The following is a 23,488-nucleotide window of genomic DNA, read 5'->3' on the forward strand; positions in this document are numbered from 1 at the left end:
GGTTAGATGTTTGCTCTTGCTGAGACTTGTTCAAGTGAAAAATACATAAGTACTCCAGCTATTAGTCTGCTCCCTGACTTTAGGGTGAACAATGGGCCAGAGCAACTGGGCCAGAACAGAGAAAGAAGTCTGTTTTCTGTTACAAACCCGCTATTCTGATGCCTTTAATGACCTGGAGGCCACCATGGCTGATAGATTTGGCAAATATACCTCACAATGAACACAAACACAGCATTTATCTGGCTGTTAGTTTTCAATGAAGGCAGTGACATCAGCTAACAACAGACTGTATTTAGATAAACTGCTCATTGTAGCATTGGGGGGGTGGGGTAATTCTATATAACACCCCGTGATGTCATGGGTCCCTATATTTGCCCTGTCCAAATTAAATCTAGCCATGAAAAAGGTGAAAAAAATTTCTAATGGTTTAAATCCAAACTTTAATCTCACATGTTTACAGCAACCTTTTTCCAACATATCTAGCATGTGTAGACACAATTTTTGGATTTGACTCTACAGGGACTTTAATGGAAAGCTATGATGTTTTTAAGACAGTCAGTCACTGAGCATATTTGGTTTTACTGCCTCCAATAAACTAAAGGTTGGGTAAAAAAGTGTCCCCGCCATCCTTTATTATTTTGTATGTGGCTCTTGGTGAGCGAGCGAACATTTGGGCACCCCAGGTTTAAACCTTTGAATGGTTTTATGTCATGTCTATCTGCTATTGAAGCTGAGAAGTGAAGATTTGAGTAAATAATGCTTTTTCAGGTTTTGGGAGGTTGTTTTTTAAAAAAAAAATCTTAGATATTGGAAGGTGTATTGTTTTGTTCTAAACGGGTTAATGGATAAGATGGTATTATACACATATACATGTTCCCTTTTATGGTGGTGGTTATGTCTTCCAGGAAAAAATATGCTTTAATGTGATAAATGAATTAAAATGTTGTCAGTGTACATGTACAGTAAGTTTTTCTTGTATTTATTTCCTCATCTGAAGTATTCATTTGTATTTGAAGTATTTTTCCTGTTGTACAAAACTATTCTGAGGGATTCAAATCAATGTATTCAGCTGATAATTGTCTCTGATAGGTACAAAAACATTTTATTATCAATAATAAAATCATAAAACACTCTCATGATAGTTTCATTCTCTCACAGTATTCACTCAGACTCACACAGTATTCACACTGGTGTAAATGTGGGTGTATAATTTCCTTCCCAGTCCTTGGGCAAAGTTCTGCCTGCTGTAAAAACTTCTGCACATTTGAGTCATTTTTCTTCCCTCATATTTGGCCATTGGAGCTGCACTTAATGCCAGGGAAGCTGAATTTGAAAAGTATCTTGAAAGGATTTGAAGCAGACCGTTTCAACCAGAGCCCAGCTTTATGCAGTGACTGGGCTGGGTCCGCTGGGCTCGCTAACAGAGCCTCCGTGCTTGCGTCCGGAATATTCTCCGATAAATGAACCATCCTCATTGAATTCTCCTCCGCCGTCTGCGTAGTCCACCAGGCTGTCTCTGCTGATGCTGTCCCCCGCCGTGTCATCTCGATTCAGGGAACACAAGCTGCCGCCCTTCAGTGGCTTCTCCTCGCTGTCACTGCCATCAACGAGAACAGAGAAGGATGGCCGAGGTCAGCAGTGCAGTGCATAAACAAACACAACGTATGAAACAGCAGGCAGATGTTATGCAGCAACATACATGGCCCTAAGAGGCTGTCTTTGACACACAACAGATATCAAAAATAAAAGAGCTACATGCACAAACATGAGCCTGCAAAGGGCATATAGACTATTAAAGCCTCGGCTGAACTAACACAGACACATACACATAATACATCACTACAGGCGGCAGGCAGAGGAGGATGCAGCGGCTGCACAGCTAAAAAGGAAGCACGAGGGAGGCGGGGAGGGCTTGCTACAATCACTTCACTAATTGCTAATTGCCAAGGCTTCAGGACCAAAGGCAATTTCAAATCTCTTTAGAACCAGCGATGGAAATTGCCAGAGTGCAGTGAGAAAGAAGTCGGGTGGGAGGTTTGTGTGTTTATATGTGTGTATGTGTGGGGAAGGGGCTGAGATTGAGAAAGAGGGAGGGAAGAGGTGGGCCATATGCAATCCCAGACAAACAGCCTGTCATTCCTGGTATTCCCGAGGGGCCCACACGCAGGCCGAGGAGATTAGATGCCAATTTAAGGCTGGGCAAGTGGCCAACTCGCAGGTGTCTCGCTACAAGACGCAGGGTCACCTCAAAACACTGAGGATATTTTTCCTCCCTGTCCTCTTTTTCTAATTCCCCAAACCTTCCATGTTTGGTAACACCTCTCTCCCTCCTTCTTCCTCCTTTGGTTTAGTATTCATAACACAGAGCGTCTGCGTTCAGAGACGACGCTCTGCTGCCTGCTATATGATAGTGCCATTTGAGGCGTACTGTAGTTGACACCTGTGTCAAATAAAACAAGCTCGACATTTTGAGGAGCGTTTTAGCACGCAGACATGGCTCGAGCTAAGATTACAAATCAGGTTTCCTTCACGGGGATTTTTAATAACCAATCTTATCTGTTCTATTTCATGAGGCCGTTTACCATGCAAGCCACATAAGGTCCGCATTTCAACTCTTATCAAACCTTCTTTCTCTGACGACTCTAGAGCGCCAAAGATAAGTGGCTGTTATCTAAAAAGCCGCTGCAGCCCACCCACAGTGACTTTGAATACTGTGATAAAATGGGGCTGAGTGCTTTAAGCCCCAGCTCTCATTCAAGACGTTGGTCAAGATCCAGTTCAGGCTCAGCTGTTGCCGAAAAAAGGCTTTCCCAGAGCCCGGCAAACAGGTGAGAGATGGAGGCACATCGCCAGGTAGAATGTAATTAAATCTGTCTTGCCATTGACCCATGCTGACTTGGTTCGGGGGCAGCATTGAATCTCCAGGTGGAAGGAGGGTTTTTTTCTACCTGAAGTTGTATTCATTTTAGTGTAAAGGTGTCTGGAAGAAAACTTTCTGCATCCACCGCCTTCTCAAGAGCAGCACATAAAACTATGAAAGATGAGAACTAAGAGAAGAGGAGAAAAGGGAGTGGGGATAAAGAAAAAAACAGATAAACAAGCTGAGGAAAAAATTGCATCACACTGTTGGCTAAGAGTCTGCCCAGCTTTGACACCTGCTGTTCGAGCAGTGGACAAAGAGGCAAGGCGGCAGAGGCACGTCTCCAAAGAGAAATCATCTGAAGCATAATTACCACTTGTCGGCTCCCCAGACACGTGGCATACCAGTGGGTGGTCTATTGCCTTCAGAGATTCAAAGGGCACAAGAGACCCCTGAATCGAGCTCTAAAGCCAGGAAAACAACATCATAGTGTGGCTAAGGGCACTCTAGGGGGACAGTAGTCAGAACTGCCTCATGAAACCGAACATGAGAGGCATTTTAAACAGATAGCTGCAGCCAAACATCTGCAAGAGCTCATATCACTGCAGCCTCTCCTACTAAAAAGCTTTTAAATTGAGAAAAAAAAATCTTTATTTCTGATGATACAATAATATAAAATATATCTCGGACAGCAAATTCAGCAGATAGCAGCAGTCAAACACTTGCATGAGCTCTAATCACAGCAAAAATTCCTGAATGATGAAATAATCCTATAAGAGTAAGGCTGCTAAAGAGGTCTGTACTTCAATATTCACAATATCATGTGTTTTCATCCAGCTGAGTTATTTTGATGATTGATATTGAAGGTACCAAGATTTCATAAATAATACATACACTAGTTTACAAGAAAGTTGTGTAAGAAAGGTATCAACTTCTGCACACTGTCAAACCTGCACAAATACAGGATAAAGGCAACATTTGGGTATCTAATATGTCTTTGAGCAGATTCAGTAGTGTGTAAAAGTTTGACTTACAATTGTTGGACATTAAAAATAAAAAAGATCAAAAACTGGGTTTCAAGGACTCTTATTACAAGTATGCATATCATTTAATTTTCTAAAACAAGAACTAAATTTGAAATTTTATATGCAAATATTGTGATAACCCTACACCAGAGACAAAAAAAACAACATAACTCAGTAATCTATTAAAGTGATCATATGATGTTTTATTGTTTATTTCTCTTCCTGATTAGTGGAACCTTGAGCACTTCTGTGGTTTGAGTTGTTCTATAGTCTTTAGTGTTTAGCCTTTTTATCATTTGTTGAGATTTTCTTTCTTTTTAAATATGTTTTAAACAGTTTTCCGGTTGTCTCATGCACAGCAAAAACTAGAGTGCTGAATTGTCCGTGCAAAACATTTCAAAGTTGATTTTCACTCACAAAGTGTGATTTTAACTCCATTCTGAGTGAAATGACCTTCAGCGTTGGAGTTATATGACATTGCAATGCATTCAGTGTTAGTCCAACTCTGGAGGGAGTCAAATGATCTAAGCACCACCTATTGCATTTCAGATCTGGAGGCCTGTGTGTTTTCCAGTCATGCCCTTGGGCAAAGTATGATTAGATGTTGCCTATACAGGAATCACTACTGGGATTCCTCTGCTCGATTTTAAATATGTATAACATTTTATCATTTAGTAAAATAAACAAACCTTTATAAAAGTTCATATAACTACAGCTCTACCTGCATAAGTTTCAGAATAAACTTGACATCATGAAAAGTGTATCATGATAATAATGTTTGCTACTTTAATAGCATGACTTATAGTCGTATATAAAGTTGAAGTAAAGCTAGCTACAGCTATACCTCTACATAAGCTCATATCACCAAGGCTTCTAAAAAGTAAACTAGGTATGAGAGATGAAATCATAATCATACTAATGTTTCCTAAAATGTAACATGCTTATTGACATATTTCTTGAATCAACATTTAAATGGTGGTAAATGGTAAAGGGACTTGAGCTTGTATAGCACTCTTTAGTGTTTTTTTGCACCACAGGTTACACTTACCAATTAAAGCCAGTTCACACTTATACACACATTGATGGTTGAGGGTGCTGTGTAAGCTGTCCATTACATTAGCCGATTCTTTCACATTCATATGCCACTGATGCAGCAATGGGAGCAAATTTAGGTTGAGACTGGCCACACACTAGATGTTTTCTACTCTTAAATGTTTTTAAAATTGTGGGGGACAACAAACATCAGAACACTTTCAAACATTTTTTTCATAATCCCCCAATGCATAGAGTAGACAACTTCCCCAGACTGTGAGACCACATACCTACTGGTTGTGGTAATGATCTAAGAATAAAGACTGTATATACACAAGATCTCATAGAAATTGCATGACCAAACGTGACTTCAGAAGAAAAATAAACATCAAAATCCTCGGCTGGCTGTCCTAACGTGTTATTGTTGCCACAAAAAAATTAAAAAGGAAAAAAATATGGGTGAAATCCTTGCTGAGATGAAGAGACAGTTTTGTTTGCGAGCCAAAAAAGTATGTATAACATCTGGTTAGCAACACTAACCCACTCTGATCTCTGTCAATGGTTGCAGTGGGTATTCAGTTGGAGGCAGTCCGACTGAGAACCAAAAACATCACACGTATTTGATATTTACGGTTCAAGGTCTTGGGGAGGTTCTGACATGGCAGGGTGCAGTAAAATAATCAAACAACAAGCCTCAATCATCAGAGGGATACATTTCTGCAGAAGCTGGGCATTGAACTTATGACCTTCTGGTTGAGACAACCAACTCCACCATTCAGATCTTCCATTAGGCAGTATTTACTGGTCTTTGGCAAATGTCATGGGAGGATATCCAGCTAAATAAATGTCCTGTTGAAAAAAATGCCAATTACCAAATAAGTAAATAGTGAATAATTCCATATCAAACATGAATAACCAAAATTAAAGGTTGTCAAGAATCCTTAATGTAAACTCAAAGTCTGCGCTCTCCAAGTGCTTTTCTAGTTTAATATGTTATACCTTTTTTTGTATCTGAACAACTATTTAAAGCTATTTTGTATTCTCCCTGACAAGAATCTTATGTGGATGATGAAGTCCAATCTCATCTAATCTTATGCCAAACATAATATGATGACCAGCAGAGCTAAAATTCTCTACTATTATTCATCACTAAAGAAAAAAGTTCTTCACAAAAATAACACAAAAACTAACTACAATCATTTAAAATAATACAGATCATGATCATATCACATTCATAGCTAATGTATAGGACTATTAATTATAAGCACAACATAGATGTGCTACTGTTTTAATTCTCATGGAAAAAAAAAAACTTTAAGCCTGTTTGCAAACAGCCCAAGCATCTGAGCAGCACTGGTATTGATAATAAACCCTATTATGCGTTCACATAAATCCAGTCATTGGGTCAGTATGGGGTGGTAAAATCTGTTTATTACACCCTCAAATGAATCTATAATCTATAAACTACTCTGTAATCTAAACGCAGGACAATGCATTCTTCCTGTTTAATAGAATTATAGTCTTGGCACAAACCACAGCACTGCAATTGGCAGCAGCCACACAATGGTGAGTAATCATGTTCTGAATAATATGATGACGAGCAGAATCAAAGCAGACAGAAGAGGCTATTTTAGGTGATTTCTGTTGCATGAGCACAAACCAACACGCCATTGTCACGCAGTTCCTGCAGTGCTGTCAAGCAAAATAGGATTCAGTCGATTTCCCTAAACTGTCTCCGTAGCAGCTAAACAATGCAAACAATGGAAATTCAACAGCTATTATGAAGTACAACAGCTGTCTGCTTCAGGCTTAAAGGTTCCGTTTTTTTCCAGCCATTTGCTATGCTTTGTTTATTCCTGCTTCATTGAGTGTGAGATGTTTTCCATCAGCAATTACTGTACGTCTAGAATCAATGTTTCCATCTGCACAGGAAGCCTTCTTTATTGCAATTAAAGTGTGTAGCGCATTGAAGGTTTTCTTCAGACGCATTAATTCAAACTGTGAATCAGAGTTTAAAAGTTAATCATCATCTGTCAAAACACCAGAAGCAAACTGCAACAGACAGCAATGTTTTATCTTTCACTGCCATCCAGTCTCCTCAAATACATATTTCTACATCAGAAGTGGTGGAAACATAACTTTAATAAGTTCAGCAGGCAGCTCATCTTAGAGTTTTAATAATTAAAAACATTACAGCTGCTGTCTAGGACATGTCTTGGTGTCAATGTGCGGTCAGACTACCACCAGTCTTTTTGCTCCATCCTGCCATTCACGTTAAGCACAGCCCATCTGCTGGAGTGCAGCTGCACTGTTGATTTGTGTGCATTATTACCCAAGTTGGACATCTGATGTGTCACTGCTTTTTTTTAGTGAAGAGTGTGAGGGAATGTTGATGAACTGACAACAATATTGGCCTATTCAGCTACTCAAAGGGTGCAGAAGTGGTGTTTTTGTTTCCTTGCTTTAGTTAGCCTTGTTATAAACCAAACACATAACATTTTCTGTATAGTTCCAATTATAACTGTATAATGTTGATGAAGAGGGAATGGGTTCAGGGATGGGGTCATCTGTGCAATATACTGTAAGTCAGATGCAATCATAACAAACTCACAGTGATGCACACACAAAACAAACACACACAAGACACAACACCTTCTACTGTCTACATGACTAAGCCGACTCACGCTCAGATCAGAGTCTAGCAACAAAGTAAAAGCACATAATTCCAGCTAAAGAGAACAAATCTCAAGCTCTTGTTACCCACTACTGTGTGATTACCTAGCCCATTAAATGATGAGTACACTGGCTGCTAGGCTGATCCTGGTAATGCTCATGAACGCGTGGTTTTCTTTTGGGATGGGAGACAAAAACATTACAGTGACACATGACAAATGAGTTTCTCAGCCGGGATATATTTCACATATGGTTGTTAGATTAATATTTCTACAATAGGATTTATTTCAAAGAGATAAAAAGCGTTGTTCCCTCAGCACACTTTGGTTGTGCAGTTTTTTTCTCTGCAGAATTGAAGCTCTCAGCTCACCTGTATTCACAGAAGGTGTCATCATTCATTTCTTGAGACTCCACATCAGGATGGAGGTCCTCCTTCTCCTTCACTGCAGGGTGGGCAAGACAGGAATTTCAGCATCATTGTTAGAGTAGCAATTTCTTCCTTAGATGTAATCACTTATAACTGGTACTGTTGGGACTGACAATCAAGTGAAATGCTTCAAATTCAAATAAATATAAAGGATCCTGTCTTTAACAGTTACCAAGGGAAATTACTCAAAGAGCAGCATCTGCCTAGTGCTAGATTTAATCAAACTCTGTGATTTTCTGTCAGAGAATTCTTGGAAACTAGAGCAAAAGTAAACTCACAATAATGCTTTGTAGGGGTGCAGGAATAATTGATCTGAACTTTGAAATCTCAGGAGTGTATCTAAGAGTTTAAATTCAAAAATTATAACTGAAAAGACTGTGTAAACATTACATCAAGCCTGTACACTGAAAGCTGCTTCGCTGTGTGTATGCACAAAGTGCTACACATCAGCTCTTTGTGTAAATATGCTTTAAGAAATACCAGTTGCTTTCAAGAGAGACAAAAGAGGGGTTTCATGAAAAGAGCTGGTTGGGTAAAGGGGGAATCCAAAGAAGCTGATGAAATATTCAGTGCTTCATGTCAAAAGCTACTGCAGGCAAAGAAGTGGAGTGGTGGGGAGATGTCAGGGAAGCAGGTTGAAAGAAAAAGGAAACCGAGCGAGGACACACACTTTGCACCAGGTTCCATTGTGAGGCTGAATTTGGCTCTGATACAAGACAGAGCAGAGGTGCAGAGGAAGCGTGTGGAAGGTCTGCACTAGTTAGGAGCGGGACAAAGCTGACACTTCCCACTCGTCTAGTTCGCTATAAGCTGTGGTGAGCGAATTAACTAGCATGCCAGTGCTCCAACATATGCTTCAAGTGTCTCATGGATGTTAATGTTTACTTGGCTTTGCAGAGTAAGCATGCAGAGGGGTCTGACATGCAGGATGGGATGATGCATTTTGAAACAAAAAGGATCAGGGGGAGGCCCATTGCAGGTTTCCCTTTTACAGGAGGTCAACCAAAGTCCTTTTTAGGTATCTATCCTGAAACACTGGAAATGTAAACATTTTTGATAGACAGGTGAGCCTAGTGTAGTCACTCCCTCATAATCTGTATATTTTTTGAGTAGAACTTTGGTTAACTTCCTGAGGCGAAAACAACAATCGGGCCAAACCCTGGTCAAAGACTGACTGACCTTTTTCCATGGCGAACATGTCTTGTCGCTGGGGAGGCGGCAGCGTACCTGCATACTTGCCACCTTTGTTTCTCCGCACAAAGCAGGCCATGAGAGCGATGAGAGTTAGGAGCGCCACGGCACACATGGTCCCAATGATCCAGCCCTGGCTGGAGTATTCACTCTGCTGCCCTTCGACACCTAAGAACAAAAATAAAAAAACAGCACAGAGACACAGAGCTCAAGGTTTGACTTTACATCTCAGTGCATTTGAGCACGACAGCCCCCTCAAGCGCTCCCCAAACAATCTTTTTATTTGACTGAGAGAGAAAAACATGATGGATTCTAGTCTGAGAGGATGTTCTCACGTCCTGTTTGACTCACATTCCCCTTAGCTAAAACACAGTCTCTTGAAAGTAAAGAAAGAGAACAAATATTCAGAGATGCAAAAAAAAGCAACTAATTCAAACATGAAGTACAATTATTATAAAATAACACACTGTCTAGTGCTGCTACAAGATTGCAGACTACAAATCAGCATCTCTAAACTGAATTGACAGCAACACTGCTCTCTCGTCTCACCTTTGACTCTTGTCTGGATAACTTCTTCGAAAATGCTACTGTTATCGAACAGCCTGTTGGCCACAAGGCGTATGGTGTACATTGTCCCGGGTTTGAGTCCATCGATTACGTGGAAACTTTGAGAAGTGTTTACAGCCTCTGAAATCCACCAGTTACCTTCACCTACACAGCCAAGCACAGAAAGTGCACAAGCAGCAGGTGTTTATTAGCATTCATGCTATCAGGAAGGAGCAAAGGATGAGTTTTTGCCAAGTAGGAAACGGTTCTTAAGTTATTGCAGTTATTTGCTGCACTAAATAGAACTTTAAATACATTTTTGAGAAATCATAGGAATGATGGAGGTAGTTAATGTTAGGCTTATAATATATTTTTAGATGTTTATATGAAACATTCACAGTTTCACCTAAACATGATGCTACCTAAAAATCATGTAAATACTTAGAAAGGCGGGGACAGGAAAAGTAGCTTACGGTTATTCATATAAGCCACATAAAGCTGCGAGTCCTGCTGTTCCTCTGTGGCAGTCCAGCTGATTTTGGCAAAGGTGTCACTCACATAGGAGCTTATGTTCAACAGGACTGGAACTGATAAAGAGAGAGGAAAAATAGGAGGAGGGAAAAAATAAGGAGGAAAGGAAAACACAGACAGGCATAGAGAAAAGCAGATAGAAGGCAGGAAAAGAGGATTAGCAGAGGCAAATAGGTTCCCCCGCAGCTTGAGAACAGTGCAGCTTGCAGAAAACCCTTCAAGACGACAGTTCAAAAGGCAACGCTTGGCCCCAGACTTAATTGAGTGGAGCTGGATTTAGGCTCATAAAGGGTAGATATAGAGATCGTGGGCGGGAGTGACATCTAGTCTTCACTCTCTCTTAAGCAAAGCTGGCATTTCCTGACGCCCCCCACCATGAGCTGATATCAGAATAGATTGAAAAGACTCTGCACCTCGGATTCCATTGTTAGTTGAAAAGTTGAGGTACTAGGAGATGAGATCACACAGATATCATTGGATGTGAATGTGTGACTGTGAGCGATATATACCTAAAGGAGGATGAGTAGAATTGCCTGGGATAGAGCTGGGAAAAGAGAGAGAGCAGTTGTGGCCTGAAAGGAAAGAGAAGCCTCAGATGTTAGATTCCCGCTACAACACTGTCAGGTCTAATGCTGTATTCTGTGCAACAAGCCGGCTCCTCACACTACATGAAGGCAGGATTGTTAGAGCAGCTGGGAAAACCAGATTAATGGCGGTAACTGTGCAAGAACACTGCAAATGATGGTAAACACACTGTAACTGTGGCAGGGTTTCTAAATAATGAATGTGAATTGCAAATTGAAAGTGCAATTGTCACTTTCTGACAAGGTATTTTAGCACAAGAATGTTCCTAAACTGTTATTCAGGAGTAACTCCAACTTAACTTTTTCAACTACAAAGGACAAACTCTTGGTGACAACACAGCACAAAAAGACCAACAACCTTGTCTACCTCTACCTCTACTTCTAGCACTACTTCTATGTTAGCACACTACAGATGCTACAGGCAGAGATACATACTGCTCTGATCAGGGGCCACAGCTGGAGTCGGGGACAAATCTTCAGAGGGATAAAAAGAAAATGAAATACAGCAGAAGATTACGGAAATATGGAAAGCCAGCTTTAAGGTTTTTAGACCAGGCACAAACACACACACAAGGACACAGTTAAAGGCACAGATGTGTGTGTTCATCCACATGGACACACAAAGACGTGGGCAGAGCGGCCGCACAAACACCATGAAATGCAGGTGGGTGCCAGCATGACTGATCTGTTTGTTAGTGGTTTTCTAGATTCTGTGACTGGTGAAGAGCAGCACCACCAGTAGGTAGAGTGATGATTGACAATGATATCCCACAGTGCACTGCACACATAATTCAAAGAAGCTCCTCAATAACTCAAGAAAGAACTCCAGGAGTGCATGGCATCAAAAGGAAATGACCGCACAATACGTGTATTTTGCTTTCCCTTAACAATTTCTCCATATTTGTGAAATTTGGAAGGAAAATCAAAACATCAAAACCCATAAATACCCTTGGTATAATTTCTTAAAGCTGGATTGCATATTCATTGTCCTCTTGGGGGCAGCAGTAACAAAATGTTGACATTTTGTTCCACTTTTAATTTAAGATGGGGATCTTGCTGAAAACATTGCTTATTCTCACAAATTTGGCATTGTATTGTTTGCCATTTAATAAAATGAAGTCAAATATCCCTGAAGGGAAATATCTGGCTGTTAACAAATAAATGTTACTCAATGTTTATGAGCTGGTCAGAGACCGAGCTATAAATAGATAAACCAAAGTCATAGATTCTGCTCAATGTCATTTGATATCTTTTGCATTGTTGGAGATATATAAGCCATCTTTAACCATCTGATAGCCAGGGCTTGACTTTGAACACCTGTCAACCAGTCAAATGCAGGTAGTGCACTGACTCCCACTACACTCTGGCTGGCTGAATTTATCTTTGAATTTATCTTTATCTCTATATCAAAATACAACCAATATTGGGTCTTCCTTTCCAATTGGTGTTTGTAATTCTTAGCCTGTGACAGTGAGAGCAGTTCTTATCAATGATACCAAAGCCAGCCACAAGAGGGCGACTGAGTTATTTTAGCTACATATTTCTAGGCTGGCATATTGTCCATCACTGGGTTTGACGTGAACATGCTGTGCTGTGACTGGTGAAAAACACATACAGGAAACAGGTTTTGATTCAGATTTGATTCTCAGATAGGGGGTGTTAGACTCTCAAAGAGCCAGAGTTGCAAAGTTGACACAGCAAAGTGCAGTTGCTGTATATTTTATCATGCTGACTTACAGAAATGCTACTCTTGTCTGCCTTTTGTTTGACAGATAAGTCTGTTAGGTGAAAGGTTTTAATTTAAAGGGTAAGAAAAAACAAATTAAAAAAAAAAAGGCATGTGTAAAATAAATGTTAGATAAGAACGGCAGTGAAATAATAAAACAAAATGTTTATTGTTGGAGGACGCTGAGACAAATGGATCAGTTCAGTCATTAAAACGGAGGATTTATACTAGTTGATACTGGTCCTGTGCCAGTACTATTCAGTGCAAAACCAGCACAGCACACAATGCTTCTTTGAGAATGGTAGCTCTAGTCCTGGTTTAATATGCATTAATAATAGCTGGCAGGTAGATCTCTGTAAAATTGATCTAATGATGCATTCCTGAAAAAAGTTATTTTAATACAAAAAGATACCCCAAACACCATATTTTTCCTCATATCATTTTCTGAATTTAACAATATTCTCTGGGCCAAATTGGATGCTGTAGGTGCCAGACGTGGCTCACGGCCGCCGGTTGCTGATCACTGGTTTATAGTATACAGACAGGATTTGTAACTAAAATACAGCTACAGTTAGTACTTAATGACCTGCTAGTCCTTGAAAAAATATTAAATATATAAGTGGTTCTCAACTGGTGGGTTGGGACCAAAAAGTGGGTGGCTATTTTCAGTGGGTTGCAAACTGGTTCCTGGAAATTAAAAAAAATATATATATACAGTGCTTAACAAATTTATTGGACCACCACCCAAAGTAAGGTTTATGCCACAGCTGCCCTAAATTAAAAGCACTTGTAATTACCAAAATAATTTTCTATGTTTCTACAATGGTTAATACACCAATATGTAGAAGCTATTTAACCCAAATCATATTTTCAATTCTAAAATATAATTATTATTGTTAACCATGAATTTTCTAATTTAATGATTTACAAAAAAACAAAAAAATTGTAAAGCACATTATTATTTCTTGATTAATATGTCAAATTATAGTTATTTACTTGCATTCCTGAACAGAAAAATGAGTTTTAGTGGTTGAATGTTATGCTTGATTCATTTCTGACTTCTCAAAGAAGCCCAGTGAGCTGGCTCAAATTTGGGTATAAAAAGTTGAATTCAGTTTGAAATTCCTCATTCCTGTTCAAAATGGTAAAACGTGGAGAGCTCACTGAAAATGAAAGAGTCCGCATTAAAGCACTTCATCATGCTGGATGGTCTCTGAGACAAATATGACAGGTGGTCTAATAAATTTGTTAAGCACTGTATATATATTGCAAAATATCTAGTAGCCTTAGACTGACATGTGCCCCTATACTTCATTTTACCCTGTTTTGCTTGACAAGGATAATTGCTGAGAATCCACACTATTGATATTCACATCAGCCATTTTGTTTATTATTATGATTCTTCTGCGCCGGCTATGTCCTCCTTCATACTTTGTCGTATCGACACCGTTTAAACTTTTAAAAAATCAGTTTTGACTGCTATATCTTTTCTCATTTCTAACTTTTATAATTTTTAAGATATTCAATTTTGTTTAACAGTGTTAAACAGATAGCAAAATTTCACAAATCTGCACCTTCCTCAACTCCTCATAACTTTGGCATTCCTTGGGCTATTTTCACAATTCTATCATACTCTTTAGCTTCTTGTGCTTTTCTCAGCTATTTAATATTTTTATACTATTTATACTTTTTTAACTATTTTACTTTTTCTAAAACTAAAATAACATTATTTCAGATGGGCCAGCTCTTTAAATCCTCTAAAACTGTTTCAACTTCTAAGGCTTATAACTTCAGCTCAATTCCACATACAGACTTCATTTTTGCTTTAAAAGGTAGACAAACTCTCAGATATTTAGGAATGATAAAGATTATTGATATCTTTTACAGATTTCTTGTAATTACTGATCAAACTTCATGAATATTTGAGCTCTCTCAGACGTTTTCAATGGGGGTAAATGAAGAGGCTTAGAGTGATGATGTCACACTTCAGAGCACAGAAGCTGTGTGAAATAGAGGCAGAAATTCCCGAACAAACTGCTCTCCTGAAAAAAATATTTGGTCCTGGGGAGCAGGTAGCCTAGTGGTTAAAGGTGCTCCCCATGTGCGCGGGCGGCCTGGGTTCGAATCCGGCCTGAGGCCCTTTAGCGCATGTCTCTCCCCCACTCTTGACCCTGTTTCCGACTCTATCCACTGTCCTCCTCTATCTAATAAATCTTAAAAAAACTTGGTCCCATTTTTTACCCCCCCCCCCCCAATTTTCACCCATTTAAGCTACCTTTTGTCATTAAATACCACCTTTTTAATAGTTTTTGCCCATTTTAACCATTTCTTTTTGCCACCTTTATCCCATTTTTGCCCCTTTTCATGATTTTTGTTACCATTTTTCACCCATTAAAGCTACCTGTTTCCAATAAATACTACTTGCTTCCTCATTTTTTTGCCATATGTGGACCATTTTTGGTCCACATCCTGACCCCTTTTCCACTTGTCATCCCCATTCTCACCCCTTTTCCCCCATTTTTGTTGCTTTTTGACCACTTTTACCACCTTTAGCTTATTGTTACAATACTTCAAGCTGTTTTGCTCACCACATGAGATTGTGGCTCTTGCAAAGGTATTTTTCAACAATTAGGCTTAGGGTTAAGTAACACTGCTGTGAACAATAGCTCCACCATCTTTAGCACAATCTCACACACCTTCAGCCTTTAGACTCAAGACTCAGCTATTCTTAAGCTATTTTCAGCTATTTTTAGGCTTTTTTATGCTACTTTCAGCTATTTTTGTGCTTTTGACTATTTTCAGCAGTTCTTCCACAATTCAGCTCTCAGCATCCCCACACAATTTCAGCTGAAATTGCAATTTTGATCTAGTTCGGGTTGTTTTTTTAAATCTTGACTAAAATATCTTATTATCTTGGATGGAAATATATTGAAGAAAACTGTTTTTCCTATGATATTGTCATAATTTCTTGAGACCTTTAAAAAGTCCACTAAAATCTACATTTCAAAAGCATAACAGGCTGAAATGAAATGTTTTCATGTATGTCCTCCTAAAGTTTTGTCCTGTCTCTTTGTTTGGTCTCGTGTTTTTTTCCATCCAAAGTCAAAGTTCGTAAGTATAATAATGTCAAAAATTTCAGAAATTTTCTGTTCACATTACAGAAGTGGTGGTGAGTCCTATGGCTGGACCAAAAACCACTCACATATAGTATTTAAATTTTAAAAATAAATAGCATATTATTTTTTTTAATCTAAAAATTTATTACACCAAGAAAACCTGAGAATCTCATTAACGAAGTGTCATGGCCAAGACAAGCAGCAGCACATTTAATGGCAGCATGAACTCTGCAGTCACACCTTTTTCTTTTTCTTTACTGTTTGAAGGACTTGTTGTTGACACATGATAATAACTACAAGCTGTTTCTCCATTAACCTTGATATAATACATGGTGATCAAATGACAACAAAGTTGTCACAAGGCAAGACATTTTAAACTTCCTCTAGTAAAACTCAGACTATATGGATACCATTTACAATGCTACAGTGACAGCAATAGATGTCAGAGTACACAAATTAATTTCTCCTGCATACTTTCTAAATTGCTATGAAAGGCTTAGTCTGCTATAAAGTTGTTCAAAATCAGATTTGCAAATATAAAGTAAAATCATGATAAAACACCTAATAAACTTAGTGCATATTTTGTGCAATAATACGTACATAGATGCACTTATGTATGCTTTCTTCTTGGTGACACGTCTGTTAATGCTAACTATGTGCAATAGGGCTATGTGCAATAATATCAGCACTTTATCTAACTAGGCCTAGGGCGATGTGCAATCTCTTCTTTAAGCACACTCATGACCATGTGCAATATATCAGCATACTTGCACTTTAGCACTACAGCACTTTATCATATACCTTATGCAATATAACTGGAATGGTCAATTTATCTCTGGTCTGTCCTAAGCTAAGTATTGTTTTATTTGGGTCTCTGTATTCTATTGAATCATCTATGTTCTCTTGTTTTGGTGTTGTCTGACTCTTATGTAGATTTTTAATTTACTTTTCTTTTTTTTTTAATATATACTATCATCCTGCCGGGGACTACAGATGGAAATTAGCCTATGGCTACAATCTGGCACATTTACATGTCTATGTCCATTAATGTGCATTGTCCCATGTCACAAATAAATAAATAAAATAAATAAATTAACGGTTTATACAATGGTCTTTTGGTAACAAAAATGTGCAAAACCATTCTCTCAGGGTTTTATGAAACATTGAAGTGGATGTTGAGTTTTGGCAACAACGTGTTAAAGAAAAATTTGCGTGGGTCTTGAGGGTGACCAGCTTCTTTTCAATACAAATGAGGAGGGGTCTCAGAGGGCTCAGATTAGGCAGACTGTATTGTTTTTAATACTATGTATAAGTACATGTCAAAGTGTCAAAAAATCTGACTTCACAGAATTAAAATTAGGTTTGCCTAGAAACATACAAGCTAGATAATCTGCAACCCTAAACTGCCAATAGGTGTGAATTTGTTTGTACATGGTTGCCTGTCTCACTGTGTCCATTGTGTGATTGACTGGCTGTCTGTCGACGGTGAACCCACCTTTCATCAAATGCCAGGCTGGATTGGCTTCAGTCCGCTTTGAGCCACTAAAGATAACTGATATAGCTCATAACTAAAAGATTGCATTATGTTTAGGTTAGTTTAGTTTTCACTGTTTTAAGTCTGATAAACCTTGCTGGTAATTTTCCAGTGTTAAATACATTTCACAGATAGAATCTGAATTCAGTAAAATAATTATTTCATTACCTGTGGAGCACACCTCATTTGTTGCCATAACACTTCTGACAGTGGTGTGAATATTGTCTCTCTGTCACATTGACTGTGAGAACTCAAATTAAAAAATTAATACTGCAGTGCACCAAAACAGCCTGTTCTGCTCCGATTACTCAATCCAGCGCTAAGTGCAATGAAACTGAGTCAGCCCTTGTTAATTATGTTTCCATATAAACTTTTTCAAACATAAAGTTAAAACTATTAAAATACGTTGGAGATAACAAGTTTGGTGTTCAAATGTTGTGTCAGGGAGCAAATGATTTATTCTCAGGGGGAGCTGGTTATTTCTCTGAGACTCTGTGCCTTTTTGTCATGTTTGCAGTCCGCTTTATCTCTGCTCCTTTGTTATCTCATGAGACCTGATGCAGAAGAATAGATATTCTTTCTGAGTCTGCCACAGTCCTCTGCCATGGCTGTTAGCTCTTCTCTCTCAGCTTTTCCTGCCCCTCTTCCTCACACATTTCACCACAACCTTTTGTGTTTTTCTGCCTCTCACTTCAGCCACTGTGTTAGCATCAAAAGCTCTGAAACAAAGACAACTGGACATGTGTATTTCAAAAATCTGCAACTAGCTTTGAGCTTGTTTTTGCTGTGGTGACTAATTTTTACAGACACTTTTTAATCCACCAAACTAATTGGTAGTAACCATTAAAAGCTCATTCAGTCACAAAGGTGAAATCCAAACAGGAACACTTGATAGCCCAGGCTCAGTGTTTTTTTTTCACTGTCACTCCATCACTCCTCATCAGCGTCTCTCAACTCACCGTGCCCCTGCTCTGTGCTATTGGCATCCATAAATTTACTCTGCCGCATTGTGACTAACACACCCTGAGGATAGTGTTCACAAACAGAACCGTTTTATCTCCCAGCTGAGCCTCTACTCGACCAGATTTACAAACAATGCATCTAATGGCTCTCAGGCTGGACATCCACCTACAAGATACAGAGCCTTTCAGAGGAAGGATAAAAGCCAGAGCAGGGTGAATAACTTTGAGGGAAACATTCAGAAAGAGAGGACACATAGTTTTTACTTCATTTCTATCAAACTAATGGAGGCAAAGGTGTTAAAAGGAATTTTATGATTGAAATCCCTGAACTAATCTTCACTCATTTACACCTGCACGAATGTCATGTACACTGAATGATGATAAATACTGCTGCCAATCTTTAACCTGAATGGCTGGATAAGATTTTGACTTCTGAAACCAAGAATGTAAAGTGTAAACACAGAGTGCCTCAAAAATGTGATCTACATGGCCTAAAATTAAAGCCACTTCATATAAAGAAAAGTAAAGTGTTTTGTCTTTGGCACCCCCTGGTGTTTAAAAGAAGAAGCTGAATTGACACATGAAGATTAGAGCAGTTCTGACCAGAATTTGCCTTTTATTTCCTTAAAAAAGATAAATGAAAGAGAGTTTCAAACATTACTAATCCAAAATGCTGTTTTCATTTTAGATTCTAAACATGATACTTGAAATAAACCAATGATGTGAGAGAATGAGGCCTTCGCACTGAGTTGTTATTAAACTACATTGGAAATCAAAAGTGGACTGTCTTTCCTCATATATCAGAAAGACAGCAGCCGTATTTGCCTCTAGCTTAGAGGAATTTCTTGAATAAAACTTAAGCCATGTGTATTCAATTATAATTATTCATTAGAATTCCTACTATTTTACTGTAAATTAGCATGTTATAGTATGTGAGTAGCTGATAAAACCATATTATACAAGAAAAACTGTTTCTGGGAGTTGTTTAAGCGTCAGAGAAAGCACAGTTCAGAATGCGGTCAGCAGCAGAGGTTTTGTTCTCTGAACTTATCAGCTCATTAATTCTCTCAGTGAGGCCGGCTCAGCAGCTGTAATGGATGACATCCTGAGCAACACCTGATGAACACTCAAGGTCATTAAAGAGTTGTGCGACAGAACATCACCATGATTTATCAACTCTATCCTACCTGATCCCCAAAGAGATTATATTGAGCCTCTGAGCAGAAATAAGGAAAAGCTGATTTGTGAGTCCATGTTTATGGAGAAAGAATCAAAACTACATGTAGGACTGCCAACACAAAGAAAATATCCTATTTCCTCTTGATGATGATAATTTAACAAAACAAATAAATGAATAAATGGTTGAAAGTTAGACACTGTTGGTCCATGGCTTAGCTGTCAAAACTTTTAAACTCTTAAAAGTACTCCTGGGGAAAAGTTAAGGTATTTTCTATATTTAATTACAAATAAAGTTATAATTAAATACCCTGTTTGATTTCTTGATTTCATTACAATTGATTTTTTGAATGTGTCTATGATACTTTAAAATGTTTTTGAACATGATAAGCGTCTCCAGGGAGACTGAGATTTCTTTGTGCTGTTTTAAGGCTGCTCATCTCAGGGAAATAACAACCTGCACAAGGAGGTTCTCTTGAATTAGACACCAACCTTTCTCTTAAATGCATGACATTTGAAAAGGGTATATTTAAACAGCCAGCTCTCTGAAATTAAATAGTCTTCTGGAGTGTAACTGGAAGATCAGTTTGTACTGCAGGAGAAATCAAAGCCATATGATTTTATCTTATCTAAATGCTTTATTTAGATGTCTGTTTTAGTTTAGCTGTACTTTTCTGATGATTTAAATCATTTTACATACATGATAGGAGATTTTAAATCATGTAAGCTGTTTTACAGGGAGGAACTCTTTATTTGCTGTTGCTTTAAGCTATTTTTTTAAATAACAGACAAGACACATGGCTAAACATTTCCGTAAAGCTAGATCGGTAAAGTCCAAAGCTTACTAACATTCTGTTTCTCTGTTCACAAAAACATCTAGATGGTAGAAATCTTTCTACGCCTCCAAGAAAAAAAAAATCATTTGGACATTAAGGCCAGAAAGGCGCACTATCCATGAATCTACAGACTGAAGCCAAATTAGAAGCCACGCTTAAAGCCCCAAAGTCTTTGACTTTGAACTACACTTTAAATTGCACATCTGTTGAGTGGCCAAAATAGCACCCTTTAATCTAATCAAGTTTATATAAAGTCCAACATCTCAAACAATGTGTGAAAAGCTGCCAGAGTACTAGAGCTTTAAGCTTGCAAGCTGCTGCAAGGCTTAATCATGGTTTCATCTCTAGCAGACTATAAATGGTATTCAGAGAATGAAACGTATTAATAATTCTGCTGCTCGACTTCAAAACAAGCTATAAAGAGGAGAAACTGCATTCAAGCTTCAGATGAGTCACACTGGCTCCATACATCTTTAAGAAAATCACTTAATAAAAGTTGTCTTTCTATAACACCATCTCTGAGTGGCACAAGTAAAATCCACTTCTACATGTTTTAACTGCGTGAGGCAACAACTTGTAACAGAAACTCATTGAAATATCAAAATCTTTGCATCAGAGGATAAAATATCAAGATTCTTTTTAAGTGTTGAGTGATCTCCAAAAAGATCCCACCAGTGGCATAATGCAAGTGAAGGCCTATTCACACCTTTATTTTGTTTTCTCCGGTCTGAGTCATGGATGAGTTTGTTACAGAGATGTAGAATCATGCCAGGTTTGGTCTGTGCTCACAGGAACATTTACAAACAGACCAAAATGTAAACTTTATGATTAAAACCCTTCATTTGGTTGTGATTTCTTGTGGTTTTTGAATATACAGACAAAGGATACAAGTATGGAACATAATTACTTTGACATGAGATAAATAAATGAAATAAATAATTCTGAGTCACAAATAACTCTTACAGAAATTAAATAAATAAAATGACTGTGAGGCTGAGTCATTAATTAAGTCCTGTATGAAAATGCTCTAAAGCAACACAATAATTACAGAATTAAATCGATTACAAACAGCTGCACTTGATAAACAACAGCTGGAGATATTTACTTTTATAAGAGGGACGTGCATTTGCTATAAAAAGTTTTCAAATTCTCAGCTGTCTTTCGTTTTCCCTTCTGCTTGAGATATTTGTCAGAATTAAATTTTTAGGGATGGTAATTTTGCTCTTCTGACTTTTATATACATTGTACTATGCCTATAAAAGTATTCACCCACTGGATGTTTTATCTTTTTATTGATTTTCTAAGTCAAATCATGGTCAATATAATTTGGCTTTTCTGACAAAAAAAAAAAAAAAAAAAAAAAAAAAACTTCTTTAATGTCAAAGTGACAACAGATTTCTACAAAGTAATGTCAATGAAACAAAAATATGTCATGTAAAATAAATGACTGTACAAGTGAATTAGTGAAACGGGGATCGCCTGAGTGCAGTAAATGTATCTAAAGTGACTGTAGCATAAAGACACCTATGTCTGGAAGGTCCAGTCACTGATTTATCAGTATCCCTGGCTACCACTACACCGTGAAGACAAAAGAACACTCCAAGCATCTCAGATAAAAGGTTATTGAAAAGTGTAAGTCAGGGGAAGGATACTATAAAAAATCCAAGGCACTGAACATCCCCAGAGTTCAGTTGAAATCATCATCAAGAAGTGGAAGGAAATATGGCAAACGTGCAAATCTGCCTAGATCAGGCCGCCCTCACAAACTGAGTGACTGTACAAGAAGGAGCCTAGAGACAAACGCCCTCAAAACACCTATGACTACTCTGAAGGAGTTAACATGCTTCAGCAGCTGAGATGGGAGAGACTCATACAACTGCAGAGATAACAAAGTTCTTTGGTCTGATGAGAGCAAAATGGTGCTTTTTGGCCATCAGACAAGACAAACAAAACATCCCCACTGTGAAGCACGATGTGGCAGCATAATGCTGTGGGGATGCTTCTTGGCAGCCAGCCCTCAAAGGCTCATAAAGGTGGAGAGTGAAATGTATGAGGCAAAATAAAGGAAAATCCTGGAGGACAATTTTATTCAGTCTGCAAAAGAACTACAGCTTGAGAGAAGAGTTCTCTTCCAGCAAGACAATGACCTAAAGCATATAGTGAAAGCTACACAGAAATAGTTTGAAGACAACAGGGTGAATGTTCTGGAGTGGCCGAGTAAAAGCCCAGACCTCAACCCAATAGAGAATTTGTGGCTGGACTTGAAAGAAGCTGCTCATACTTGATCTTAATGCAAGCGGTCAGAGCTTGAGCAGTTTTGCAAAGAAGAATGGAGTAAAATTTTAGTGTCCAGATGTGCAAGCCTGACTGAGGCCTATCCACACAGACTCAGTGCTGTGATTGCAGCCAAAGGTACATCGACTAAACACAGTCTTGAAGGGGGGTGAATATTTCTGAGTCACTTATTTTACAGCTCATATTTGTTATTTAATCGACATTACTTTGTAGAAGTCTTCCACTTTGATGTTCACGAGGCTATTTTTGTAAATTTCTTTGTCTAAAAGCCAAATTATATAGACATGATTGAGTTATAAAATCAATAAAAGGGTAAAACATCAAAGGAGGTGAATACTTATTATAGGCACTGTACTGAGCATGCTCCACAGCACGTGTACATCTTTCATAGTGAGGGGCAGAGCGAACACAAAGTGTGTGTTAGATTGATCTTTATTTCCTGCATTATTTTATCAATAATAAACCTAAAAACTGCCTACTTAGAAGTTATTTCTCACATAGAAAACAGTTGATGGGCTGATGAAAAAAAAATTACACTTACAGACTTGTTTCCAAAGCTCCTTCTAGTCTACTTGTGGATTTTAACACATGTTGGACTAGCTGGTTTAACCAAAAGAGGTGTAATGTTTTCTGCACTGAGGCTGAGGCTATTTCATGTTCTCACTATAAATGAGCCCCAACAGAGTTCAAACAAAAGCAGACTGACGTCCACCTTTTCAAACAGTCTCTATACAGTCGTTTAGTCTGCACTAGGACTGGGCAATTAACTGCAAATTAGATTACCTCGCAATATGGCCTGTTGCAATTTTCAAATCGCAGAAGGTGCAGCATTTCTTTAACCTGACATCTGCGCCAAAATACCAGTTTACACTGTTTTTTTTGCAGCGGAGATGTAATACATTACATGTCATGCAATCATACAAGTGACATTTTTTTTAGAATAGTCTGCAAAAAATCCTATTTTCCTCATTTTT

The 23,488-nt window shown here is 38.3% G+C and overlaps 1 protein-coding gene across 3 annotated transcripts in view; it reads right to left on the reverse strand.

The window, feature by feature from the left end:
* Nucleotides 1-1,086: 1,086 nt before the first annotated feature.
* Nucleotides 1,087-23,488, reverse strand: part of LOC121517581 (neural cell adhesion molecule L1-like protein) — a 58,449-nt gene continuing 36,047 nt past the window's right edge. Inside the window, exons 24-27 of one of the 3 annotated variants that reach the window (XM_041799462.1) lie at nucleotides 9,758-9,919; nucleotides 9,245-9,376; nucleotides 7,961-8,033; nucleotides 1,087-1,597 (exon numbers count right to left, since the gene is read on the reverse strand). In XM_041799462.1, coding sequence (XP_041655396.1) covers nucleotides 1,384-1,597; nucleotides 7,961-8,033; nucleotides 9,245-9,376; nucleotides 9,758-9,919 — 581 coding nt within the window. In that variant the 3' untranslated portion in view covers nucleotides 1,087-1,383. Of the gene's footprint in view, nucleotides 1,598-7,960; nucleotides 8,034-9,196; nucleotides 9,377-9,757; nucleotides 9,920-23,488 lie in introns of all 3 variants that reach the window. The other 2 variants (XM_041799465.1, XM_041799464.1) reach the window with 2 other exon arrangements.

This window comes from Cheilinus undulatus, linkage group 11 (genome assembly GCF_018320785.1).
Source record: "Cheilinus undulatus linkage group 11, ASM1832078v1, whole genome shotgun sequence".
In the NCBI taxonomy this organism is placed as follows: domain Eukaryota; kingdom Metazoa; phylum Chordata; class Actinopteri; order Labriformes; family Labridae; genus Cheilinus; species Cheilinus undulatus.